Source organism: Micropterus dolomieu, linkage group LG04 (genome assembly GCF_021292245.1).
Source record: "Micropterus dolomieu isolate WLL.071019.BEF.003 ecotype Adirondacks linkage group LG04, ASM2129224v1, whole genome shotgun sequence".
Classification (NCBI taxonomy): Eukaryota; Metazoa; Chordata; class Actinopteri; order Centrarchiformes; family Centrarchidae; genus Micropterus; species Micropterus dolomieu.
The window spans coordinates 7,686,189-7,713,483 of record NC_060153.1 but is presented as its reverse complement, the minus strand read 5'-3'; the positions used below and the strand labels follow the sequence as shown (position 1 = coordinate 7,713,483).

Below are 27,295 nucleotides of genomic sequence, written 5' to 3'. Positions count from 1 at the left end.
TGTGGGAAATGACAGGTGAACCTTTGAGTAAAATGTGAACAGAAAGTCGCACATATTTCTACCTTCAAAAGCAGCCCTGAAACCTGGTCACACCAATCATCCACAGAGCTCAAATTAGGCAGGGAAATACAACAAAACCTCCATGAGAAAGGCTGAAGTTTTTAGTTTTAAAAACTAGCCTGGAGAATCTGCAAGCAGGCAGCACATGTCGAATCATCTGCAAGACCTTCCGGCATCTTGCAGCTGCTATTTCATTTTTAGGGGCACAACTAGTCGTTTTGACACAGTGTAAAAGGTCTTGTTAAAATCTCTAACATTTCTAAACATTTCCCATCTAAATATTACACTGCCCCACAAAAAGGAAGTTTTTTAAAAGGGTCACAAGACATATGGCAGCAACAGCCACTCTTTGTCAGACTAACTTGATCATAAATTACATGATGATTATTATTATCATTATTATTATTATTATTATTATATTATTTACAGTCCTGAGGCAAGGTTAGACTGATATCATCAAGTCAAAATGTAACTTGTGATGTTAAGTGTCACTGCTGACTTAAAAAAGATGCAATCTGTGAGCCATGTGTAAATAAGAAAGGAAGCACCACCAGCAAAACACAGAATTACAGCTAGCTATCCTTTTCATATTGATTGACAGGTCCAGACAACACTACACAACAACAGCAGTTTATTTTAGAGCTGAAGCCAATAGTCAATTAATTAAGTCGTCAGTCAACAGAATCGCTATTAACTATTTTGAAAATCAATCAATAGCTCCAGGTTACAGCTTTGTTTTGGTTCCAAATCTTAATATTTCCTGGTTTTCTTATCTATAATAACAAACTAAATGTGTTTGGATTTTGGACTGGATAGATATTTTCAAGAGCTGCCACCTAATAGTTGACTAAACCGTTGATGAGAAGAGTCTTAGTGAAGTTTTTATTGGTCAGTTAGACAAAAAAACAACCTCAAACTCCATTCGGGAGTTGTTGCAACACAGAACTCAAACCATTTTCTGATTCTAATATAATAATTAAATTGATATCACAAACACGTGACAAATAGTTGAATAATGGCTTAAACTAACAATTGAACTAATTACTAGTCGACTAAGAAAATCTTTAGTCAGGGGCAGCCAAACTCTTTTCAAACATTGTATTTATCAAAAAATTAATGGATTAATTGAGAATATAATCATCATATCAGTCAATAATGAAAATATTTGACATAACTTTACTGAATAAAACTTGGTCGGTGAGAGCGGGTATATTTTCCGTTTCTGGTAGCTCATTTCTTATTTTGCCATTTTAATTCTTCATTCTCCACCTTATTTTAGTGTTTACTCACTAATTTAATTGGCTCCCTTTCCCTTGCTGCAAACACACCATCTTGCCCAGCCTCTTTCAGTTTCTCTCTCCATGTGTCTGCTGTTGACTCCATCAGCAGCACGTTTTATAAAGTTGCCAAAAAGACACAGAATTCTTCTCAAATTTACCACCCGCGATTCAGTTTACAGTAGCAGGTGCACCGCATGTGGAGGAGGCTTGTTAATGATGAAGCCTATGAAAACGAAACCAAGGTGGTAGCTAACGAATGACATCTGCACTGGTGTGTTCACTGTCACTTTACTTGGTCCATGCTTGTAAAATATTAACTGTGTCCACGTCTTGTAACATATTATATAAAAATGTCACGTCATATGACATGTGTCGATGTCTATAAAAACGTCAGAAAATTGTGTTTTAATGTTTCCGAAAGCCCAAGATGACATCCTCAAATATCTTGTTTTGTCCAAAACCCAAAGATATTCAGTTTACTGTCACAGAAAACTGGAAAATATACGCATTTAAGAAGCTGGAATGAGAGAATTTTCTTAAAAATTTACTCTAATCGATTATCAATATAGCTATTAATTTAATAGGTGACAACTTATCAAATAATCATTGTAGCTCTAAAATTCAGCATGCTGGTCTTCTGGTAAAAAGATGCAATTTAATAATAAATACTGAAATGCACTGTATCTGATGGGTTGATAGGCTGCATGTAAAAATAGGTCAACCTCCAAACAAGGCTATGAGAGCCATTTTCATTAAGCAGGTGTGTTGAGTCCTTTGTGACCATGGATATGCCCTGGAGACTCAACTTAAGAGGTAGTTATGGTCTTTATGTGCAGTGAGTTTAGAGGGCCTCCTGTTGGTGAGGAGCCGCCTTCCGAGTGAGTCAACTGGTGACCCAGCTCAGTTCTCATTGTTCAGAGCTCAGAGTTCTTGCTGAAGCCCATCAAGCACCACGTGTACACCTCAGCTCCTGCTTAACAGATGTGTCCAGACTTCTGTGGTGATTGCAGCTACAGTGACAATAAAGCTTAATGTTAAAAATGTTACTTATGGACTTTTAAAGAGCGTGTGCGTCATGAAGAGGCTTTCAAAGTATATGATTCTTCAGTGAGTCATTGATCACAAATGAGTCATAGTGACATCTTTGTGTCTCAGGGTATGTAACACCTTGAGAAACACAATGCATGGTATATAGCCTGGATGCCAGCAAAAACAGGTTCACCATCACTCTCCTTTTCATCCTCATTCATAAGAGAACAATTAACTGTTGGAGCAGAAGGGGCAGAAAAAGAAGAAGAGAATTTTGAAGGGGAAAAGTAGAGGATACAAGCAGAAGAATAACAATACGCCGGCACAAAGGAAAGATGGAGCGAAAGAGGGAGAGAGTATAGGACCCCTCCTCCTCTCTCTTCACCCGCCATCTGGTAGCCATCAGCGCCTCACACAGGAAGAGGCGGCCATGCCTTGCTGGGGCGCCAGGGAGCGGCTCCTCTTCCCTCCCGGTGCTGCAGAAACAACAATCGGCCAGTGCATTGCATTGCAGTGTAGTGTAGTGCAGCGCAGTCCAGCCTATCCTTGCCTAAGCTGAACAGCCAGCAGCAGCCCAGGACCAGACGCTCACACCCCTACAGACCCAGCAAAGAGGAGCACAGAGCAACCTCACATTCCTGCTTCCTGTGCCTGCCAAGAAGCACTGGGAACGGAAAGAAAGAGAGAGAGAACAGAGAGCTGCTCTCACTGGAGGCTGCCTAATGGTGTTGCTTTGAGAAGCACTCCGGTCTTTCTCATCCCGTTTGCTTTCTCTTTACTCTCCTAATGATGGCAAAGTTATTGATTGCCATTGTGGTATATCCCAGCCTGCACATCACTGCATACATATTTATAGTCCTACACCATTAGTCCTGAAGATGTTTCCCCCTAGCTTTGCAAGAATTCAGGGAATGCGTATTATCATAAATTTGGCCCAACTTCTGTTTGTCCTTTTTTTCCCCTCAAAAGGCGCGCGCGCACACACACACAAACACACACACACACAAATCTGATGGGAACAGAGACCCCACAGCCTTTTTCTCTGGTTAGTGTAGACCATCTTTGGCCATCTGTGTTCTCCTACTAGCCCTGTTCTATGTCCAGAACAGACTACAACTACACTCTTGAAATAGAAAGCAGTCCTATGACACATACTATTTTTACTGCCTGGTGTCATTAGCTGAACAGTTGAAACATGAGAAACAATGTAATGCAAGTATGCAAGACGTTTGATTTAAGAAAATACTTTGAGAAATAATAAATAAATCATTTGAATCTATGTCACATTAACGTATGTCCTGATTAAATCATAATAGTTAGATAATGATGTGTACCATACAATCATCCTTGCCAAACGGTTGAGAGGTTTATGCCATCTGCCTTTAATAATAGCTGCACTTTAAACTGTTCGACTTGGCACAGTGACAAATAGCACAAAAGGATCATTTTACAACTCAACAGAATCACATTCCAACAGAAAACACAACCCAGAATCTGTTCACAAGTTTCAAACAGCAAAACCAAGCCTAAATGAGAACCAGTTCTCTACAGTCACTCTGTGAGCTGCTGGTGGACTTGGCACATAAGCCAGTAAACAGCTGCAGCAGGCAAAAAGAGACACATCTGTTTACAAAATGCTCTGTGTCAGCCTTGACCTACCAATTCAATCCAACAATGTCAGTGCTCCACAAAGGCAACAAATTAAGTTCAAAGCAAGACACAATAACACAATTCAAACATTTTGGGGGGGAATTGTGAATAACCTGCACATAGTGCCACTCCCCCGACTTGGACTCAGAAATGACAGCACATTATTGAAATACATTTTTCTTACCTCCTGAAAATGTTACTGACTTCATTATGATGTAGACGTATGCCTGCAAACATATTTCAACCAACAATATAATCATTGCTTGTTGAACATTTACACACCGTGGCCAGTATCTTAATGATTCCTCCCCCATTATGTCCTGCACCATCAACTTTTAGCTAACAATAAATTCACAAACAACACAGTAAATTACATTGTGATCATTGGGCTAACTTCACTGTTTCAAAACACAGACCACAGTTTACACCATGGTAAAGCTCTTGATAGAGAAGCAATTAAGATGGCAGTTTCAACTTTATTTTGAAACTGTGGTTTACCGCACTGGACAAATTTGCATGGAAGGTTATCTAGTTTACATGACAAACCAGTGACGATCTACTGTGAAAGGAACAGTATAAGTGAGTGAAAGTTGAGACAGAAGCTGGACCTGGACTCAAGGTTAGTTGATTATACTCATTGTGCCTTCCATACCATCTATGCTGTTCTGACGCAGACAACCAGATCCTGCCAGATGGTACTTACAAATGCTGCAAGGCCGCGATCTGGCGACCACATGGACACAAAGACACCAGAGGCCAGATGCATAAAACTGTGTATCGCGGTATTTTATGTCCTCTGTTCCGTTTCCAAACTTCATAAAACCTCACAGAGCTCCGTGAACAAACCAATAGAGTGACGCAACCAACTGGATCACTATGATGACTGGACAAATTACTTCACATGGCTCTTCCTTGGGTGATGTATTGTAAAGAATGCAATTAGGTTGTGAGTACTAGCAAGGTTTTATTTTATTATATCTTTTGACTTCCGTCTACAAATTCAAATTAAACTCTGGTTTTAATCATAATTTTAAAGCTTGTGTATCATCTTCAACGCTATACTATGTTTTAATGGTGAAAATGGAGAAATTCACAGGATATTTCAAGTCTGGCTATGCTATGCACTGCCAACTTTCAGATGCCTTTTGCTGTTTTGTTTTTGTGCCTGAATTTTACTTTGTGATGCAATAACATGATTTCAGGCTTACTACACTCTATAAATATCCAGAAGAAAATGGAGACAATCTTCCCTTCTATTGTGTTTTGAAACAAAGGCCTTAGCACCAGACCGGCTCTCGAATAAATGTCAACTGGAAAATAAAATAAAAAACCTCAGTGAGTTCAATCAAAGCTCTGCATAAAATGATCATTTTATCTTGGTTTAAATATTTTGGAAGTAACTGATCAGACTTTTACATATACCTATAGCCTAACTTTGAAACCATACTGATTACCAATGTGGCTATGTTGCAACTGATACGCCTATGTATAACAATGACAACAGCGGCCGGGTAAGGATAACTATTGTAGTAGCACAGATATGAATATTTAATGGTTATTTGTTTGTAATGGACATTAAATAATTAATGGCACATGCAATCCATTTTCTAGCCGTGGCAGATCACACAACAGTAGTCTGCTCGCTCCGAATGGAGAGGTATTGTTGTGGCAGCCAGGACACAGTCCAGTAATTTTTCTTTGTTAGCCTAAGAGGCTAATGCTGCACAAGTATGCCTCTGTTGCATGCCCTTCGTGTAGCTTGTTTGTTTGTTTCTTCAAGCATGTGGGAAGGGGGTTTAACAGAAAGTTGAGTGTTTGTTCTTGGTTCCACTTACTAAGCAGATTTAATGAATCCTCTACTTAATAAAGAGTTATGCCTTTGTTTTCGTTTGTTGCATACATATTTCTCTTTTCTTTGCAAATGACAATTGTTTCCAGTCAGCCATGGACAACATGGAGTATCTTCTCTGTCTCCTTTTACAGCCATCAGAGTGGGACCTAGGGGTTCAATATTTTCCTTTTTCTGGTCTACCCAGCAACCTTATGCTCAGCACTGAGGCCCTATTAAGGGCTGGACAAAGTGTATAACAAAATCTTTATCTATGTTGAGTGGGTACATGCCAGTGGACTATACAGATTATAATGACCCATATAGCTTTGTGATGTACTGAAAATACTTTTACTTTTCCCGACAACTATGCACTGGCCTATCTGATTAACTCAAAGATTATGTATACTAGTTATTCAAACATAAGCACTAGGCGTAATTGTGTAACACATTTCTTTGTAATGAATTAAGATAGAGAATAAATGTGGGAACTAGAGGCATGTCCCTATGACAAATGGGTATTGCAATATTTAAGCAACAATTCTTGAAAACAGCTGGGGAACACTTGAAAACATACAGATATTGTATACGGCATAATGCTGCCACCATGATAAAAAAAAAAAGTATTCACTCAGTTTCTTGTTATAACAAGGACACTTTTCTTGTTTATACAAGATCCTTTTCACATTACAACAAGGTATTTTGCACATTATTATGACCTACTTTTTGGTTATTACTAGAAACCAAATTAGGGTTTTTTTACACGAAACTTTTCTCATTATCATAACATATCACTTAATCTTGTTATCTCACAAAAACTCTCTTTATTTCACAAAATCAACATATGGGCAACATGATAAGTTGGTTTGTTATTATAACAAGAAATGTCCATATGTTCAGCCTATATCGACTAGAAAAATGACCATGACTGGTTTGTATGGTTTGGTTACGTTTTATTTGATGCTTGGGATGAGACATTATGTTCATACCACCCATCCATTATGGTAACCCAGTCCCACCTGTCCCTACACATGTGCTGTATCTATACCACTTATCCTGTAGAAGGTGGCAGGGATGGCTGGAGCCTGTCCCAGGGCGACAAATGGGGGGGGTGAACAGTCTGTCACAGGGCTGACACAGTCATATTCACATTCAGATATACAGGCAACTTGTAGAGGGGCTACTAATTAAATATGTTTTTGTCCAAAGTACAAATTATATGTGCAATTATACTAACATTCCCAAGTCATAGCGCCAGTCAAAGACAATCACTGATACCAAATACACAAGAATGATTAAACTTAGGCCCAGAAACAAAGAAAAGCAGCCCAGAGTTTCTCATCAAAAAAAAAAAAAAAAAAAAAAAAAAAAAAAGGTGCAGAATTTTGTTTCTTCATGGCCACAGCTATGCGTTGCCATAATTAAAAGGAATATGAACAGACTTACCAATACTAACATTAGGGGTGGGCAACAAACGCTATTTTGCTAAAATCTGTAAGTAAGTATCTGCGTGATTCCCAGTCAGAATCTGCTTGACTGTTAATCCCACTTCAGTTCTCTTCTAAATTACACATAATCTCTTTTTTTATATAATGTGGCAAAAACACTGTCACATGCGGACTGTCTCTTAACAGAATGGTGCTGAAAACAACCTAGCAACCTCATCCCTGCATCTCCATGGGTCGCTCTGATAACACACTGCAGATGTCATGAAGATACCATTCCCCAAGCTGTTCCTTCTGAAGAAGATTTTTTTTGAGAAGTAGACCTCGACAGAAATTCCCAGATAGAAAAGGTAAGAGAAATGAAAGAGAAATGAAAGAGAAAAAAGGAGAACCAGATGGAAAATTCCGTGTCAATGAAATGGAAAACCACAGAGGATACAGTTATGACAAACTCTGGCTGAAAAAAGTCCCACAAAAGCAATTGTGGTCAGATACCTTCATACAACCCCTGAGTGAGACATTAATGGTCAGGAAGTGTTGACTCTTTCTCAGCGAATTCAGATTGCAAGCATGTATAAATCCACTACTAAGGCTGCATTGTAAAATACTGTATACGTTCTGTTCATTAAATGTCGATTTGGGTTGTTTAAGAGACAAAAGAATAACACATTTCAATCTATTGCTCATAAGTGATGGAAAGAGAAAAAATAAAAGTTTTTGCCAAATTGAAATGAAAATTAGATAAAGAAAATGTCCATATTGTTTTGACGCATAATGTTAAATTACATTGTCTGCTGTGTTATGTCACAAGGTTGCTATAAAATGTATAGAAATCAGACAGCCATAATGAACTGTTAATGTATGTTTTGTTTCATGGACATCTATCAATGGAGCAGCAGGAGGTGTCATTCTATTGGTCCAACAATAAAACCTCACCTGGTTGTTCAACATTGGGTTAAAGTGATCTAGAGATTTTGTGTACTGCCTCCTCACACTTATTTCATTGGCAACATATTCAAGCAGGTGTCAAGGCCATGATGCTTGGGGCTGCTCAGATGCAGGCAGGCCTGCTGAACTGCTTTCACCTTTGAGCTCCACCAATCAGCAGCAGAGCCTCAGAGGCAAACTTTGAACTGAGTGGTTAATCAGGTAAGCAGGGGCCCCAACTTCTATTCTACCACTGCTCAGTCTGGAGATTGAGCTAATAAAAGAGCTGAAGGTGGTGGCATGTTCACATACTATTGTAATGTTATGTTGTAATGTGTTCTATTCAATTTGTTGCTTTTTTTCAATTCAGTCATTTAACCTACCATCAAAAGTTTACTTTTGAGAAACAAATGCAGTGGTTCTGAGAAAGTTTCTTGTAACATGATTTTTATATATTATCTGTTTGAATAACATAAACAACTGTTTAACAATTAACATGGAAGCCTGGATTCAAATTGGTTGAAACCCCAATCAGGTTAGGGTTGATAAAACTATTTGGTGGGAAACAAATGCATAAATGGTTTACTGCATTTATTTAGTTGAGGCAGCTGGTTAGCACCAATGATTAACATATATTATCTGGCAATGTTAATGGTTTTCTAATTCTTTCTGCAGTAATTGATAATACATTTAAACCAGCTTGGTCACCACTTTCTGAGCAGACCCTCAATGTTCATGAAACAAGCAAATTCTAAGGTTTTAATTGAAAGCTGAGGTGGAGAAAAAGCTATCAAAAATGTGGCAAGAATTGCTGTTGCTTATCTTCCAGGTAGATGAGACAGTACTCTAAAGCTAATGATGGGTGACAGTGAAATTATTATAGTTTTAACTTGTGTCTGCCTTCTCCTCCCTAAGAGAGACATGGCTAAAGGGTTGTATTAATTTTCTGATAAGGCTCATTGGTAATCTAAAATGCATGTGATCCCAGGTGAATGCAGTTAACGAACTGGTAGGCTAGGAGACTATAGTGCTCTTGGTCTCAAGAGACATTATTGAGAGCCACAGATTCAGTCTCTGTACCAGTGACAGCATCATCTAACAAAGCCACAAGATTTTACTATGGTTGACATTCAGAGCGATAATAATCACAAGCCATCCTAACTTTGCCAACGTGATTGCCACCCATCATGACACACATTTATGTTGTGTAATCCAAGGACGGCAATTTAAAAGTAGTTAACTGACGGCTTGTTCTAGTCAATGTTTTGACAAATGTTTTTCAAATGCAAAAAAGAAAATATATCCATCAAGTGAAACAAAGTCACCTGATTATTCAAATACCAAAACAATTCCTGACAAAGCCCTAAAATTATCACACTAATCCTAGCTAGCCTAAACCTACAATGCTTCATTAACTTCCGCATGATCTCTATTTTATTCTGGCCATTTAACAGTTGGTGTTGAGTTCCCAGATAGGTTGAACTACAGTTGAACAATTTGGCTTCTGCCAAAAAAAGGATAGTCAGCATTTCCATGGATTACACAGCCTCATGTGACCAAGCACTATTAGACCTTTCACAGGGAGGGGAACCTTGCTGTAACCACCTACTTTTTTGGTAATCAGTGTTTTAAATTTCATTAAATGCTAGGCATTTGGGGGGAAAAACATTTTTAAATTTGAATAACAATTTTGTGATTTTATATACTGCTTTTATATACTGCAAGGCCTTAAAATGGAAGTGGAAAGAACAATAATAATAACACAGAAAGCTACAGTAAGAAAATGTAAGTTGGGCCCATTATGCAAATCACAAAATATCCTGGGCTGCATTGCATTACATAGAGTATAGCCCAACTGATACAGGATTTCTGAGGGCAATACCAATATTGACATTTGAGAGTATATCTGATGATATATCGGCTTATCTTAAGATTCTATACACAGCCCATAACATAAATAAAACATTTTGATATGGTTCTTCTTTATAAATAATTGTGACCTGATAACAATGATAAACCTAACAAAAAATCTAGTCAAAAAAGGGAAATGGGGTGGTGATGGTGCCCTAAAACCCCCAAAAAGTAGGAAAGTTGTTTCCCATGATACTTTTGTTTAACATATTGCCAGCGGTATACCACTCAAAATCGTCTTTAAAAAAACCATCATAAGAGCAGTTCCCATGCTCCTCATTGCATGCTGTGAGATGGCTTCCTGGCTATTCTATGCTACTGTGTCCAGAAAACAGTTATAAAACTGGAGCAGATAGTTGCCATATCCCCTTTAAGAACAATTAATTTTTAAAAGTGGATTGAGAAAAAACACATTTTCTTTCTCAATCAACTTGAAAGTGTGACAATGTCCTAAAAACATCAGGGTGACCTCTGACACCACAAATGGTTCTACACAAATTCTTTCTACAGCTGGTAAATAAGACATCATCTGGTCAGTGTTATGAAGCTGTGAGTGATGAACACTCACAAAGGCATACACTAACACAAGAAAAATGCTCACAATTAGGCAGTGAACTAAGATTTTGACTTCCTCCTCATCAAATTGGACACTATTCTGTTATGAATGTGAGAACGCCCTGAAACAAATCCTGCCTTTGTGGCCAGATCCTAGTTTTATTGCTTTCAGAAAAAACACCCTTCATTGGACCTGTGGTTTGTGCGAAAACATCCCTCCTCTCAAGTTGCGGGTACTGTAATTCAAACATCAATAACAGAGATATCCACAAGGAAAGCTTGATACATAATGGCAAAGTGTGCTACAGGGGGTTATTTGCTTTTGCATCAGCACTGTTGTGGGCTACAAGTTTTTCCAGGCGCACAACAAATAAGCAGAGAGAAACACACACGAAACTGTGACAATTCAATGCCAGTGTGAGAAATGAATGGAGAAGCAAGAGACATGTTGTCCTCAAGATGTGTGCAAGTAGCATGACAGGGAAAGTGTATGAGTGATCAGCCAGTGTAGGGTGGTAAACATTCATAGTTAGTTCCTTCAAATAACCACTCTAACGCTTCATTATGCACATTTGACAACCCTCTGTGAACACTTGTGAAAATCTGCAAGAATGGGATCATACTCTGAGGTATTCTTGCCAAACCAAACAAAAGCCTCCTATCTGCTAACTCATGGTAATGTTACTCTTACTGTAAAGGACTGCGAGTTAAGTGAGCTAAGAGAAGTCACACGCCGTTTCAGGTTCAGAAAACTTGTTTGTTGAAGTGCACAGGAGATGAGGCCTACACATGGCTGTCACTGCGCCCGACTGTGCACATGAAATAACGTCCAGGGAAAAAGCTGGTACTTTTTGTGTCAACGGGTTACTTTATTACGGTGTAACAAATAGGATATAAAGTGCACTTACGTAACGTCTCAACTTTTTTTCAGGAGGAGACTTTCTTAGCCACCCTGAGCACACCACATCTCCCCCACTCATATCTGCTCCTTTCTTGCTCTCCCTGGAGTTTGAGCGGAGATTTCTGTTCGCCTTCGTTTGTTTTGGGGAGTGTCTTCTTGTACCTGGAAAGAACAAAAAACGTTGACACAAAGCCCAAATGGTGAAGATGGAATATTAAAAGTTAAAATGTTGTATTATTGAGAGCGATAAATACAGTCACTCCTTCTTCGAAAGTCGACTCACCGACCGACAAGGCAGTTCTCTGAAATGCCCAGACCAGATTTTCCACGAGTTGTAGTCAAATAAACGGGTATATCCTGAGCTTGGAGTTCATATAAACCTCCGCGGCACCGCCTTTTGTACAAATATCAACGGTGACTTGTGTGTTTTGTTCAAACTGGAACGCCGTGAGCACAAAAAACAGGCGCAGGCAACTGAAAGTCGCTAAGTTTATGTTGTTATATGTAACGCTTCATGCTAATTCCCGTCAAAGTGGAGCGATTCCCAGTTGGCGAGACCAGATGTAAATATCCCACAGTGTACCGGTGCATTGTTGTCGTTTCTGCGCAAATTAAAACAATCTTCACCGTAAACACAGTGTTTCCGCCGATCTTCCCTACCAGTTTACTCCCATGGTTTCTTAATTATGATTGACAGGGTGGCTCCGTCTTTCCCTCAACTCACCCTCCTCTGGAACATCGCGGCGTCAAGCTCACAGACGTAACGGACACAGACCGGATGTTTAGGGATTGTGCTTTCAAAATAAATGTTCGGTTTGTGCGGAACGTTACATTTGGGCTTTCGTATAGTTTATCTCCCGTGCCAATGTTAACGGCTGAAACGGACATGCTAAATTAAGTTGTGTGTACACTTGCAATTTCAGATGTATTTGTTGAATATTTTTAAAAGAATATATAGAGTATTTTATGTGTGGATTGTACCATCTTCCCTCAAAGTAATATTCACGTTTACGACACACAACACGTGCCTTTTACAGGTTGCGAAATTTATTTTGAAGGTTACAACCGGGTGTTCCATTCGTGTAGCTCTGCTCGCTTTAAAACTAGTTTTGGAGGACGAAATGGGGAGGCGGCGGCGTGCAGGGAAAATTGTAGAGCTTCAACCATGGGACATGTAGTTCAACAATCGTTTGTGTTCCGGCCCAAAAAACAACAAATGACTGCAGGGAGGCTGATTGATTAAACATGATGTAATAGAGCTATATGCACCCCTGGATGGATACAAAAAGTGCCCCCAGACAATTGAGGAAAAGACAATGAAACGACCCACCACCTCAGTGTGAACCGAAAGGTCCCAATATATCGTTTCACGTCTAAACAACACTGTCCATAATGCGTGTTTATTCCCTAAATAAAACTCGCCATAAAAACCATGTAATGTTAGTAGGACAGAAAAAGGACAGTGAACTCATTGACCTATAAGGTGTACTATTTTGGCATTTATCTCTGGCATCATTAGAAATTCATTTTTATTCATTTCTTACAGTATCAAATATTTTGTGCCTCTTCACTTGTTAACATGGCCTTGAAACAAAAAACCTATATCAAGATAAGGCTATATATACCAAAGTCACCAAATAATTATTTATTTGAAGTGCATACTAAGATAGATCGGTGGTTTACCATATCTGATCAATATACTGGACTCAACAGAGCATCTAAACAGGTCTAATCCACTGGCAAGGATGTGTTTCCCATGGACTTAACATGGTATTTGAGGAATCTTAATGGAATGCTATTGTAATGGTAAACATTTCCCCCAAAGGATGTTCCCTGTTGGTCTATGATTAATGACTTTGCCATTGTACAGGCACATTACCTCTTTCAACAGCCTCCGTATTGATGGAGAAATAGTGAGCAATTAAAGGCTGTAGACACAACACGCCAATTCCTGTTAATGAATTATTTTGATGCTATATATTTAGCACTACAGTCTGAGTGTTACAACATCAAACACCTTGTGTGCCATGTTGTTGCCGTGACGCATCAGGTTTCATTTAATTGGTATGTCTTAGTGGCATAGTGTGTCTGTGAAGCAGTGTCTTTAATGTTGTCTTTTGTTGCTGTGCTTTACAGGTGCATGCATCTGTAGTTTATGTGGGCCCCACAGCATCCACGTGTTCAACTAAACATACCACAGTGGATAACTCATTTGTGCCCACACTAGATGAACAGACCAGATCTAATTTACTGTCACTGCATGCCAAATGAATACATGTATATACTGTATGCAACTGTAAAAACCTAAAACATATATAAAGATTATTTATTATCAAATATTATGAACACCCACTATGAAATTTACAGAGAAGAGATAATAGCATGCCATTCCCAAGAGTTGACATTTCAACAAAAGTGAGGAGAAAAGTGTAATGGTTTGGTTGATTAATAATTGAGAATCATTGAGTTTTCTTTCTAAATGCCCTCTGAAAGCTTTTTACTACTGCAGTGTTTTTACCTTACAAATTGCTAATTAGCAATAAATGGCAACTTTGGAAATAATTTGCTATTACATTTTATGCCATGTGTCCCATGACTGTGGGCTTAGTATGTGACTAAATGTGATTTCCCAGTTCCTTATTGGATGACTGCTGTGTCTATACAGAGTTGTATTTTTGCAAAAATATTTTGCAATCAAAGCAAAGAATGGCATGATACATGTGCTTGTTTTGATGAATTATGCAACAATGTCCAGTTCTGTATTTTTTTTTAATCAACAAAGTCACTTGGGTACTAAAGACTTTTTGAGAAGGATGCTTAAGGTTTGCAGTATCAATAACATTAAGCATTTTTCTTTCCAAGCCTTTAATTGAAATAAAAGAAATTATAATTTGCAGCTCAAAATCCAGATTACCACACTGTATATACTGCAAGACAGAATATAAATGATGTAAGGTAGGTGATCTATTCAAGTCAAGATATATGAAGATATAGTACTGGAGATGGCTGCAAGTGGTGAATGCATTCTCTGCAGTGGAAAGGTGATGCAGACATTGAGGTATGCTTGAGCATAACAACAACACTCATAACTTTGGTGTTTGGCTCATTTCCACAGAAACTGATTTAAAGTTTCCAGAAACCATTTGCTTCATCCTGCCATCATGAATTGAGTTCATCTTAGCTTTTATTTAAAAAAAAAAATTGTATCATCATGTATTAACCATTGCATTTAGAGTTTAGCCCCCAACATCTAGCCACCTCTTTGCCAACATACCACTTTAAATAACTTTACCATACACAACTTGCCTAGTTAAGGAAGACAATACAGCCAAATACTGATTTGTTCTTACTGTAGGGAAAGGTGAAGCCTTTATGGACATTACCACACTACAGATGAAGTTGTATGTCCTGACAAATTCCTCTTCAAGAATCTGCATTAAATATCAAAAGGCACATAAAATCAGCATGAACACAAAGGTCTCCCTGAATGACCGAATCTGAGGAATACATTAAAATATGCCATCAAACAGTTAACTGCTGTCAAATGTGTTTAAACAAGCAGTCTGCAGTTTAGCTCTTTTTAGATCACACTACCTAGTAATGGGAGAACAGCATTAAATACTCATACTGAAAATGCCTTTACCTTGGAAATTTCCCACAAATAGTTTTACATTTTCCACATATAGTTTTGTATTCCATGGTTGTTCAGAATGATAGTTTAAATCATATGTACATTTATTGCATGAGATATGAAACCTATAAAACCACCAAAGCACACACCAAAAAGGGTTCAAATATCTTGAAAATCAAACGCCACAGCTCGTGAAGAAAAGCTGCATGCAAATCAGAAGAGTAAACAAAGGTCGAGCTGTGTTCAGAACTATGTCAAATCAAAAAAGCGTTTACCTTTCAATTGAATGTTTTCTTCTGTATTGTGCATTGCACATGCATGTATTTGGATATGTTTGCGTGTGAGGTAACATTATAAACACTCCGACTAGCCAGATAATATGAACATGTCCTAAACGGAACCAGTTTGACATATTTATCATTTATTAGGAGACTAATGCTTAATGAAGTTACTTCTATAATGTCAAATTTTATTTAGCCATTTCAATTAAAGGGAGAAAGTACATTTTGCACCAATGTGTATTATCTACCTCAAGTTCTGAAATTTGGAGGATTAATAAAAGATTACAATGCTTGATATCACAAAAAATAATCAAAATAAATAAAAATGATTAAATAATGACTGAAACAGTGGTATAAAAACTATTTTAGTCAAAACTTCAAGACTTTTAACTAAATCACATCTAAGATCAGAATCAGTGCAGATGCTGTGTGTGTGTGTGTGTGTGTGTGTGTGTGTGTGTGTGTGTGTGTGTGTGTGTGTGTGTGTATCATTTCAGTGCTCTTTTTATTAGGTTATATGCACATCTATGGTGTGACAGTTCAGACTCCCGTATGATCAGTTCAGAACTCCCCTAGCGCCAGTTCATCTGGGTTTCAGAAGACCAGTCTACTAATGGTATTGAAGCCTCCTCCCCCTCCTCCTCCTCCTCCGCCAGATGGGCCGCAGCTCCCTGGTGGGTTATTGTCATCTGAACCGTTAGGCCTGAATGAGCAGGAGGATGAAGGGGCCTGGAGAGCCTGGGTCCGAGCATTGAGCTCCTGTTCCTATTGACAGCATGGAGGAAAGAGAATTTTTTCCATGTTAGATAATTTTTCATTTTAAAACAGAACCTAAACATATAACTAAGCTATGCTATGCCAAAGAGTTAATTTAGCATTGCTGTAGTCGCATGTGACTGACAGCGTATCAGTGTTGTCACTTAACATTATTACAACACCCTCTAGAGGTGATTTACTTTAGTCACTTAAACAAGTGCGCTGGAACATCAAACACAGCACAGTTCAATGACTCGTGAAATTACACCTCCCGTCTTATAACAGGACAGTTCAGATTTGGCTTCAAGTTCAGTCAAAAAAATAAATAATAAAAATCCTATATTCTGCAGGCTCTTGGGTATCTGTAAAAGTACGGTCTGTTTTCCCTCAGCTTCTTTCCACCTGAGAGAATCTTGTACAGTTCTCAGCTTTCATAATAACCTCACACTTAGCGGGGTTAGTGGTAATGGTGTTATGCGTCAAATGCATGTAAAGCATGAACAATAAGCAGTATGTCAGTCAAATATCTAATGAACCTCTTAGCAGCAGATTAAACACTTGCTCTAATGCTAATCACTTAGCATTTGGTGTGAATTTATTGGAATAATTTATAGTCCCTGATGGTTTAAATTGGTCACATAATGTCTGAATGTGCAGAAGTATGTTTTTTTTTTTTCACCCCCACATACCTGTAAATACAGCTTGTTGTCCTTGATAATAGCATCCAGTAGTTCTTTCTGCAGAGGAGGCTCAGCACTCAGTCTCATTCCATTTGCCATTAGTCCCCCATTTACACTCTGCCCTGGTAGCTCCTGTTTCCTGTACATGAGCACATATGCAGTGTCCTTGGGGAATCGATTAGTAATGTTTTGCACTGATTGGAAGGACGAGAATGTCACTCTGCTGTCGTTGAACAGCAGCCAATCCCTTGCCTCCTGGCCACTATTAGGTAGTGTGTCTCCTCGTTCAGGTGAAATTGAGAGAGCTGAGCAGGTGGAGAGGCTACACTCAGCATGGCCATTCCCCAAATCCTCCTTGAGGGCATAGCGATTGGCTGGATGCTGTGTTCCATCTGCTCCATTAATGTTACGACCATAGGAATAGTAGTGGCCACTCTCAGACGATATACCAGAATGCATCACCACTGAGCTGAGGACATAGGGCACCGACTGTACTGACATCTCTCCTCCTCTGTTGATCTGCTCTGCTCCATTTAGCCTCTCCTCGTCCTCCTCGTCTTTCTGAGACGGTTTGAGCTTCTTGGCCAAATTCTCACTGCTCTCAGGAGAATCCACTTGCAGAGGGGAAGAGGTAGAAGAGGAACATTGTGCAGGCACTGAAGCGACATGCACAGGAAGTCTCATGAGTGGCGGGATAGTGACATTGTCCAGAATCTTCCTCCGAACATGGCATTTGGCATCATATGAGAATCTCAGCAGGGTGAGGATTAAGTATTCAGGTGCTGAGACCACTTTCATGGTCCTCTCTGCCCGCTGGAGGGAGCTACACTTCTCACAGTAATAGGCATTCTCTTCGTCCAGGATCTCTGGAGCCAGGAAATAGTTCACCAGGTCAGGCACAGAGAGGGGAGGCTCATTTGTCACTGGCACAAAATGAACATTGCTAGCCGGGGCTTTGGCCAAGCTTGGCTCAGGAGTTTCACTGCCGCCGTTGACCGATCCCTGACAGAGGACCTTGGGCTCCTCTGAGGGCCCCTCAGGTTGGCTGACAGAAGGACAGAAGGCCAAAGAGAGGTCTGTAAAACGCTCCTCTTTCTCAGAGATGCAGTTACACTGCATACAGCGAATACCTGTGATCAGCTTCCCACCAAACATCGTTTCTATCAACGTCCTTCCGTCAGCCCCAGGTTTGGTTTCTGCTGGAGTCAAAGATGACTCTTCTCCCTCCTCTGGACAAATCTGACCTTTTGGGTCTTTGCTGCTTGTATCAATGGGGGAGGCAACCTTTGGCTTAGCTGATTCCAGGACCTGAAGTGTTTTCTCTTCTTCATGTAACCTTGAGATCAGCAGATGGAGACAGTCAACATTAGAGGAGAAATAGATTTTAATAGCTTTGAATTTGTGCCACTGCTGTGTGTGTCTCATGTCTATTCTTTCTAAACAACATTCACATAATTTAGTTCTAAAGAAAGTACAGTTTACTGTACCATCTGCCCCAGTCATGCTATACTCAATACTCACAATGCTTTATATGTATTGTGTTCTTTCTAGCTTTATTTTATTTATGACACTTTATTAACATTTATTCCATTTTGCATTCAGTGACATACAAATAACACAGTAACGTTGTATTATTTGATGCCTGATTTTTATTATTTGTTATTATTTCATTGGTCGTCGGGGGATAATAAAGGAAAGCAATTCCGTATTTCAATTTAACACTGTTAGATTATATAGCAAGACAGGCTGTTTGGGGCCCTAGCCATTAAGGGGCTCGGACTCAGCCAAGTAGTCTTTCCTAATTTAGGGGTAAGAAGTAGATGGGGCATGATGATGATTTAGAATCCAGACCAAATCAGGTGCTGCGGTGAAAACGCAGGGGCTCCCAATCATTTTAGTTGGCGTAGGCTGCGGCAGTGGGGGCCAGAGGGGATATTAAAAAAATAAAATAGAAATAAAAGGCAGCGACCTTGCAGTGGAAAAGTTGAAATAGAATCAACTTTTGGAGAAATGCAACACAACATCATGCTGCGTTGGCCAATCTGGCTACAGTGAGCCTGAAATATCACTGAAACTAGGAGCTATTCTCCCAGTTAGGTCCTCACTATGTTTATTTGCTGTACCCTTCGATGCAAAGCTTCGATGTCTGTGTCTGACTTGCAGTCGATGCTGAACATTTGCGATACCAAGAGGCGTCCTTTGGTTAATTTGTTTGAGAGACAGACCTGATTTAGTCTAAATTCAGCCTAGTTTGTATGCTTAGGTCTATATTGCTACTCCATTCACAGTTGATCCACCGCTTGCATGTGCATGTGTTCGTCCAGAGAAAGGTAAGTTATGATGTTTACTTATGATTGATTTGATCCCACACTGGGAAAATACATGACATTTACCTGAGTCACATTTCTACTGCACTGTTAATGATTCTGTAATTACAGTAAATGAATAGTAGTAAAAATGCGTCATCTATCTAAGAGTGCATTTCACAACGTTAACTCTGAAGGCTTGACCTCCCAATTGGGTCACAGAATCTAATGGGGCCATACCTCCGGCCCAGATCAGTCCATTTATTTTATGCTCATACAGTACTTATCGTCTGTAATTTATGTGTATAATGTTGCCAATGAGGCCTAGGTTACAAGAGCCCACTGGGTCAGTTTCATGTTAGTTTGGTAGCTTGTGTGTTGTAGCCAAGCTGCAGACTATTGGATGTCTGAGAGCAGCCAGCCTGTAATCACTGAGGCTCCGCAACAGTCACACTAACCTGACACAATCCTATTATTACTGTTGATTCATCCAATCTGCTTGGAGTGCGACTTTACCTGTCTAGAAGGAATCTGAGGTACTCAGAGCAGTCCTGCTGAGAGCCGGCATTGAACCAGGGAGGCCGAGACGCGTCCAAGAAGTTTCTGGGAGCATATGCTGCCCTCTGCAGGAAACAGACATGCACCACACACAGATAGCAATCAAGTGCTGTTGTCATCAGTATACTAATAATATTCAATAGTCTATTACACAGGACAACACTAACCTGAGTGTGTGCAAGGAAAGCAAAGAGCAGCTGGAGCTTTTTCATTAATGTGTTGGAACCATTTAGATGTAATGATAAAACATGCCGTCTGAAACTGAAAAACAAACAGCAAAGTTAACTACACTCAGACCGTCCATGTTTATTCCTTAAGTTTCAGTATACAAATATATTTTAAAAAATATAAATATATTTTTAAAAAGTGTGTATGTGTTTGCATACACAACTCACTCTGTGGCCATAAAGAGGGTCTGAATGATGCTGTTCATGTAGCAGGTGTTCCCCAGGTTGACCAGGCCAGTCTTGCCCGTTTCAGACTTCCCAACTTGCCTCTGAAGACCTGAGGCAAATGAGTTGGACTGGGATGTCCAGGCACTTTGATTCAACACCAACTTGATCTTCTCTTCTCCAGGTTTTGGGAGATCCTGAGAAGACATCTTGAAATGATTAGATACAGAACCCATCTAAGAAGTTTACATGCAGAATAAAAGCTCTTCAAGCGATTTCTTATGTAATGTAAAAACAACTTACTTCTGGTGTAAGAGGTGATAAACGGTTTCTTAAATACCTATATTTATATAAAACCATTATAAGGTGTTGTCCACTCTTTTACCTTGATGGCCTCTAGTATGTGGTCATAGAGGTCAGGGAAGCCAGAGTATTGGTACATCATGCAGTGTATGAGCTCAGTGAACTGCAGCAAAAAAGCTTTACTGGTGGGGAGACCATCTGTCCTCAAAGACTGGACTAGATGCACCACATGTGGAACAACCTGGAACAGTGAGGAACACAGACACGAGAATAATGTAAACTGGAAATCCTGGAAGGTACTGCTAATATTAATCATACAAATTTGCAGCACAGTCAAGCTAGAGCATAGCTGCATATGAGGAACCCTGCAGAGGGTATTTTTGAGACTATTCACGTTTTTAGATACAAATGAAATTGGCTAACTTAAGTGCCATTTCTCAGCATTTAAGGGTTTCACACATCATTAGTGGGAGAGCAATGCCAAGCCTGGGGTTCTGGGAAAAAAAGTCTGCGCAGCTTTGAAGTAGTTTTAGCCAAAAAAGAAGAAAATGAGAAAAACAACAAAGTGGCCATATGAGAGGGAAATGGGCTGTGAGGAGACAGGAGATTCCTTACCAAATGGAAGGCCTCAGGAGAGTGCTGGAAACTCAGCAGCATATGGGAAAGCACAGCTAGCGCCCCCTGCCGCACAATGGGGTACCACAGACGACTGAATACCTATAGGTTAAAAAAAAAACAAAAAAAAAAACATCTTTAAGCCATATATACATTTACGTAAAACGGGGAATAGCTTTATTATCACTGCAGTTTAACATCTTTATAGCATTAAAACATACAAGTCTTCCTCACATCCATAATAAAGTTCTCACTACAAACCAGTTCAATTTTAAGCAGAGTGACGTCTATGAGGATAGTGAACTTCTGAACTGCAGCAAGTCCTTTCAGTAAAGCAATGACCCAGGTATCGACATGTTGGGCCAGAGGCCAAGAAAGCCAATCAATCATCCTAGATAGAGAGAAGAAGAGTATGTGGGGTTAAAATAATGTGTATAAATGCAGTAACATTATGATAACACACAGACTGCTCCACAATATATCAAAAAGTGTCGAGAAAAACTGCGCAATTCACGTACAACATGTGTATCATAAATTGTATACATAACAAATCATTTAAAATAACACATTGCGAAAGCCAATCAACTCGGATGACTAGATGTGTGAGGTTACCTGCAGAGCGCTTTAGTCATGTTTGCGTCTTTGACATTGTGGTCTGTGGTGAGACTCTTGATAAGCACCGTGATCATCTGGACGGGGATGTGCTGCACCAGGCTGGCCAGAGCAATGGATGGGTCAAATGAGGGGTCTGCAAAATTAAATCAGAGTAAATACACAGAAGAAGATGAAAAACATATTATCATGAGTATCCTGTTGCAGCTGTTTACATTAACCCCAGGCCTGGGTTAGAAGTGCATGTATTTAATATACATTTAATTATCTGTTAAGTTCTGTTTGTGTAACATGAAGGGACTCATTCTACATCCTTGTGTTGTAAATTTTTGTCAACATTTGGAGCACCATATAATGCAGTGCAACACGACCATCACAAACAAAGGCCTCCCAAATTAGACAACACTGTCAATTTAAAAGCTTCACAAAAGCCTGTATTTATTGCAAGCTGTTCGGTTACATTCTGTTTGTCCTGTTGTTTTGTCCATCTTATGGCAAAGGCACTTTGCATGTGCGGTATGTGCAAATCAAGTTTATAGCTCCCGAACCAGTTTTGATATTCAATATATTCTGTAATATTGAGTATCTGCTGAATTTGAGTAAATACATGAGAACAACATTTATTTCTTTATCCATTTTATTCATAACTACATTGCTTTATTAGCTAAATATATCATGAATAACAGCTTTCCTTTGATGGTTTCCTTTTATATTGTGTATATTGTCCTAGTGTTTGGGTAATATCTATTAAGAGGAGTGTGTGTGGATCTGTGGACATGTTGTTGGGACAAGATTTTGAAAGCATCTTCTCAAGCATGAACATTTAGGAAAAAGTTAAACAGCAGCACTTTACAAGCACAGTTTACCTGAAAAAGTTAGTTTGACCTTTTAAACCAAAGTGCCTCTGCTCGCATCGCTCACTGACGCATGCTGTCACTGTGTTTATTCAATTGAAACTGCTGTGTGCTGTTTGTTTATTTTGTGCAGCTCCACAATTCAGTCACTCGCAACACTACACAGTAGGCTCAGGACATCCCTAAAATTTACCATCAACAAAAGGACTGAAGCTTTGACTTCAGCAGAAATGTTCTGCTCTCAACTACATCTTCACAAAAAATATTTTTCAGTATTTGCCCTTGAGGAAAATGCACTCTGTGAATCATTGGATTTGAAGGGAACTGCTCCAAATAATGACAACTGTGTAAAATGATGCCACTACCTCCAACATGAAAATGATCACTGTGCCAATAACACAGAATATAGTTGGATGAACAGCCATACAAATGAGAGCAGTAAGCCAAGGGATCAAAGTGAAAAACCAAAATGAAACAAGGTAACAGTTCTCCCATGCTCAATAATGCGCTAAAAAAAAAAACTGGTATTAATGCCAGAGATTTAAATACCAAATTCAAATTATATTCCAAATTCAAATATACTGTTATCATTACTGGCAGTATTTTAAGCTTCTTTAGGACATCTATTACAAATCCAAGTGTCCAAAAACTCACCCTATAGAAAAACAAAAGTAGTTTTTGCCCAAGAATGAAGTAAGATGCTTATTCTTATTCCTCTAAACTGCAGTCCCATGTATTATAACTATTTTAGAAGCAAGGCACAAGTCTCACCTGTGGAAGAGATAATGGCAAAGACTTCCTGTAGTGAGGGAAGCAGTGTGGCCGGGTCCGCCTTCCAGATGTTTTGCAGTAGTGTGCTAACCTTGGTCACCTGACCTACATACTCTCTCAGCTCCCGCTCTTGGCTGGCAAAGCAGTGGAAGTAACTGATGGTCCTCACCAGCTGCTGGCAGAACAAGACGCCCGACTTATCCCTCGGGATGCACTGCACAAAGTCTGACAGCAAAGTGTTCAGGCGGGCACAGAGAGCCGGCTCTGGACGTTCACACACCATCCTTAAAACCTCCACCTGGATCACGCTGAAGATCTCCAGCACAGATGGGCAGCTGATGAGCAGCCGCAGGCAGCAGTGAATGTAGTCTATAATGGCTGGGTCTTTGCGGTCCAGATGGAAATAGCCCTGCTGGAGAAGACTGAGGACAAAGTCTTTACTGAAGAAGTGCTCAAACTCTGGGCGGTGGTAACGTGCGTAGGCATCCAAAACCTGGAAGCCGATCTGCTTCTGAAAGGCATCTTCGCCGAGCAAGATGAGGCGGGTGGTAAGAGTAAACAGCGATTGACACTGCTCTTCAGTCACCTCCTTCTCCGCGGCTTCTACTACCTTCTTCACAATGGCCCTCTTCACTGGAATTGAGTGATCGGAGCTCACGAGGCCCTCCAAAATCTTGTCCATGATGACGGTCTGTAGATGGTTAAAAGAAAAGAAAAGGTCACACCTACATCTGCAATCATACTAAATGGTAAAATAATGTTTGTATTTTTATTTTACTTAAATAAAAGAAGAAAAGCAAAATAATAAATTGCAAAAATAAATAATAATAATTAATTTTGTTGCAGGGTCCTAGTATTGTATAAGCTGGTTCACTGTCACATTGGGATACTTGAACACAATAGAGCTATAATTCATGTTATTTTAAACACCTGTGCTTTTCCTACTCTGGTTGTTGTAAGCCCAGTGGTGCATAAAGTCTTTTCTACCCCAACCATCGGAGTCAACACATTAAAGTGACTCCCAGTGACACCCTTTGTTTTTAACAAGAAACTAAAGTCTCACTTAAGGACAATTCTTGCTCTGAGAGGCGAGTTGTTGCAGGACACGCCAGTGGAAACAAGAGAGAGGAGTTTGTTGTGTACATGCATATTTCAGCGCAAGAATTGTCCTTGAGCGAGATTTCTGTTTCCTGTTAAAAACAAAGGGTGTCACGGAGAGACACTCGTAGGGATCCTTTCCAGTCTGAGCCTGTCAGAGTCAAAAAGAAGTTTTTGTGGACGTATTTTTGACAGGCACAATTGTCACCGAAGGAATACGTTGCAGCCACTGCAGCCTGTTTACGGCTCACGGATCTACTGCACCAATTCCAAAACTTTTTGGACTAGTAAATACTAACTAGTCATTCAACACCAAAATATGCGAAAATAGGGCCCAGGTTTAAACGTACTGATGTTATCCTTTAATGTGCTGCAACTGGAATGTAAACTAGAATGTACACTTAATTTTAACTATTGAGGCAAAAAATGTGCTTTACACCATTTGACATTACACAAATATTACACAATCATCTTCTTTTTTTTTTTTTTACAGCTATGCAGTGAAGCAGACAGGATAAAATGCTTTGACTACTGAATTTAAACTGGGAACTAATTAGAACTACTTATTTTTGTTTATTATTTTATTGATAAATCAATGTGACCAAAAAATGTCAGAAAATAGTGGAAAATACACAACAAGCTTAAAGTAATGTCTTCAAATTGTTGGTTCCATCTAACTAGCAGTCCACAACCCAAATAAAAGACAATACAGAAAAGCAGCAAATCCTGAACATTTTTTTTCTTGAAACACAATTAACTAAATTATTTTATAAATTGTTGTAGATTAATTTTCTGTTGATAAATCGACTAATGTTTTCAGTATTAATTTAAATGCATTAATGGAAAACTGTAAAGCAGGATATGCTGTTTATGACACAGAAATAACTTTAGAGAAAATATTTCCCTAAATATTAGAGATGTGAACAGGTCTAAACCAGAGTAAAGGTGATTTCAGTGCATCTGTCACAGAATTGTTGTCTCACTTTTGGCAATCCGTTTATTATTATTTCCTCAGTGCAACATACTGATTCGTCCATTTGTCATCTGCCGTAACAACAGCAAAGCCACGTAAACAAAAGCATGATTATGTTACACGTATTTAATAGCACTACATGGGATTTTCTCCCCTCTTATCTCACCACATCACGAGAACAGCGACCAGCCGCTACAGTGCTTGTTCTGTGGATACCTGGCTAGCTTGCTAACGCTAGCTCTAACGTTAACTTTAACGGATAAATGTACACGTCCGACATTTACAACATATCTCTTGTGCTAAATACAGCTAAACCGCTTGAGCCACATCTCCAGCTCCATAGCAACAGTTGTAACTAATATTCATAAACAACGAAAAAACGAACAAAGCAACCAAACAGGCCTGACGTTAGCTGAGTAACGTTAGGTTCCACTGACTTAGCATAAATACCGCCCCTGTAACAGTGCGATAATATGCTTTACGGTCTGTGCTTACCCAAATAAAGCATGTCAACCGTGTCCGACCAGAATATCGTCAATTGTCTATAGATGTTGGACGTCTTTTAACAGGTAAAACCGTGTTATTTTGGTTCATTTGATCGCTCAGAATCAGCTGATTAACACTTCACCGACGTCATTCCTATGGACAGAGATGTTGGTAGGACCCTTGTGTGAAGCAATTGTCGTCTATAAATTGCCTGTTGCGCAGCTGTTGAATTTTGAGTAATGAAAGCAGCTGTTCTCCGTGAACGATCTTTTTGAACGTTTTATACGACAATTTTCAAATGTAGTCGAATTCTGATTAAGAAATGTGGGCACTCCTGAGCCGTTTCTGTCCATTTTGTGTGCTGCATTCAAATACTCCTCGTCCATATCATCTGGAGGCCTCGGATGAAGTTGGTTAATGTCCTTGTAAAAGAGCGATTCTATCTTTTCCTTAAACGCGTTAATGACAATTGTGTATTTTCTTTTCTTTTTAAATTCCAAAGCCAATGGTGCAGAGACACAGTAAAGTATAAAGTAGGCCCACGTGTTTAGTTTGAAATATTATTCAAATAAATTAAACAACTACAATAATATGATGTGGTATACATCTTTATTGTGTATAACACATTCAGCATGTGAAAGAAAGAATGGATGAAAGTATGCAGTGTGGACATGGTATGTTGTACAGCAGGACAAATAACCAAAAAAGGAGATATTCTTTTTCCAAGTTTATTTCATTTTATTAACTGCAAAGATGATTTAAATCAGCCTCTCGGTCACAGATTTGGACTTGCCATCATAATCACTTTAGGGACAATGCCCCCCAAAAGGCTTTTACAGAATAGGTAGAAAGGATTATTACTATTTAAATTTCTAAAAACTAAAAACTTTATTGTGGACTAAACTCTTGTAATCACTGGGGTACAAATAGGGAATCACTCCCTGTGGAAAATAATTAATATACATATCGCAGCAGTTTATTTTGGATGCACAGGAAACACAACTTTAAAATGTATACATACATACATTTTACCCAAATGAACTATACAGAAAAGTATAATATGTAAATACTAACAATGTCACTTTTTAAACAAAGCCCAAATTCAGACTTTAAACTAGTGAAATAATTATCTTCCTGGCAAATGTAACAAACTCAATCAATAGAGCACATTTATTGTGCAAGAATAGGAGAAAGAATTTGGTTCTTGCATGCAATAAAATGATCTCCACAGTGAAATAATTAAGTAATTTTAGGATTTATGCACTGATATTTTTTACTTTTAGACTGATTATGTGGTCTGGTTTAATGTGGTCCAGCAAGCATCCCACCAAGGATTTGGAACTGGTTTTGACATACTTGACAATTTGTGTTATTGTTGCATTTTCCACTGATG

General features: G+C 39.1%; 2 protein-coding genes across 4 annotated transcripts in view; both read right to left on the bottom strand.

The window, feature by feature from the left end:
- gab1 (GRB2-associated binding protein 1) overlaps window positions 1-12,311 on the bottom strand; it is a 54,507-nt gene extending 42,196 nt beyond the window's left edge. For both annotated transcript variants that reach the window (XM_046046830.1, XM_046046831.1), the window contains exons 1-2: window positions 11,870-12,311; window positions 11,594-11,748 (exon numbers count right to left, since the gene is read on the bottom strand). In XM_046046830.1, the coding sequence (XP_045902786.1) occupies window positions 11,594-11,665 (72 nt within the window). In that variant the 5' untranslated portion in view covers window positions 11,666-11,748; window positions 11,870-12,311. The remainder of the gene's footprint in view (window positions 1-11,593; window positions 11,749-11,869) is intronic.
- A 2,025-nt stretch (window positions 12,312-14,336) lies between these two features.
- usp38 (ubiquitin specific peptidase 38) lies at window positions 14,337-26,240 on the bottom strand. 2 transcript variants are annotated; one of them, XM_046047695.1, is made up of 11 exons: window positions 25,912-26,240; window positions 23,346-24,036; window positions 21,721-21,856; window positions 21,370-21,499; window positions 21,109-21,210; window positions 20,576-20,734; window positions 20,194-20,387; window positions 19,966-20,059; window positions 19,757-19,863; window positions 16,944-18,270; window positions 14,337-16,263 (listed from the first exon to the last, which is right to left on the bottom strand). In XM_046047695.1, exons 2-11 carry the CDS (start codon window positions 24,025-24,027, stop codon window positions 16,093-16,095), a joined length of 3,102 nt encoding a protein of 1,033 aa, XP_045903651.1. In that variant the 5' UTR covers window positions 24,028-24,036; window positions 25,912-26,240; the 3' UTR covers window positions 14,337-16,092. The 2 variants fall into 2 exon arrangements, with proteins under 2 accessions (XP_045903651.1, XP_045903652.1); XM_046047696.1 differs by lacking the exon at window positions 25,912-26,240 and adding an exon at window positions 25,583-25,711.
- Window positions 26,241-27,295: the final 1,055 nt, after the last annotated feature.

What these genes read in the sequence shown, in the direction of transcription:
- usp38 (XM_046047695.1), bottom strand. Translation starts at nt 24,027, where the DNA reads ATGGACAAGATTTTGGAGGGCCTCGTGAGCTCCGATCACTCAATTCCA. An exon ending in ATGACTAAAGCGCTCTGCAG is followed by an intron (nt 21,500 to 21,720) that starts GTAACCTCACAC and finishes CTCTCTATCTAG; the next exon opens with GATGATTGATTGGCTTTCTT. An exon ending in CTCTGCTTAAAATTGAACTG is followed by an intron (nt 21,211 to 21,369) that starts GTTTGTAGTGAG and finishes TTTAACCTATAG; the next exon opens with GTATTCAGTCGTCTGTGGTA.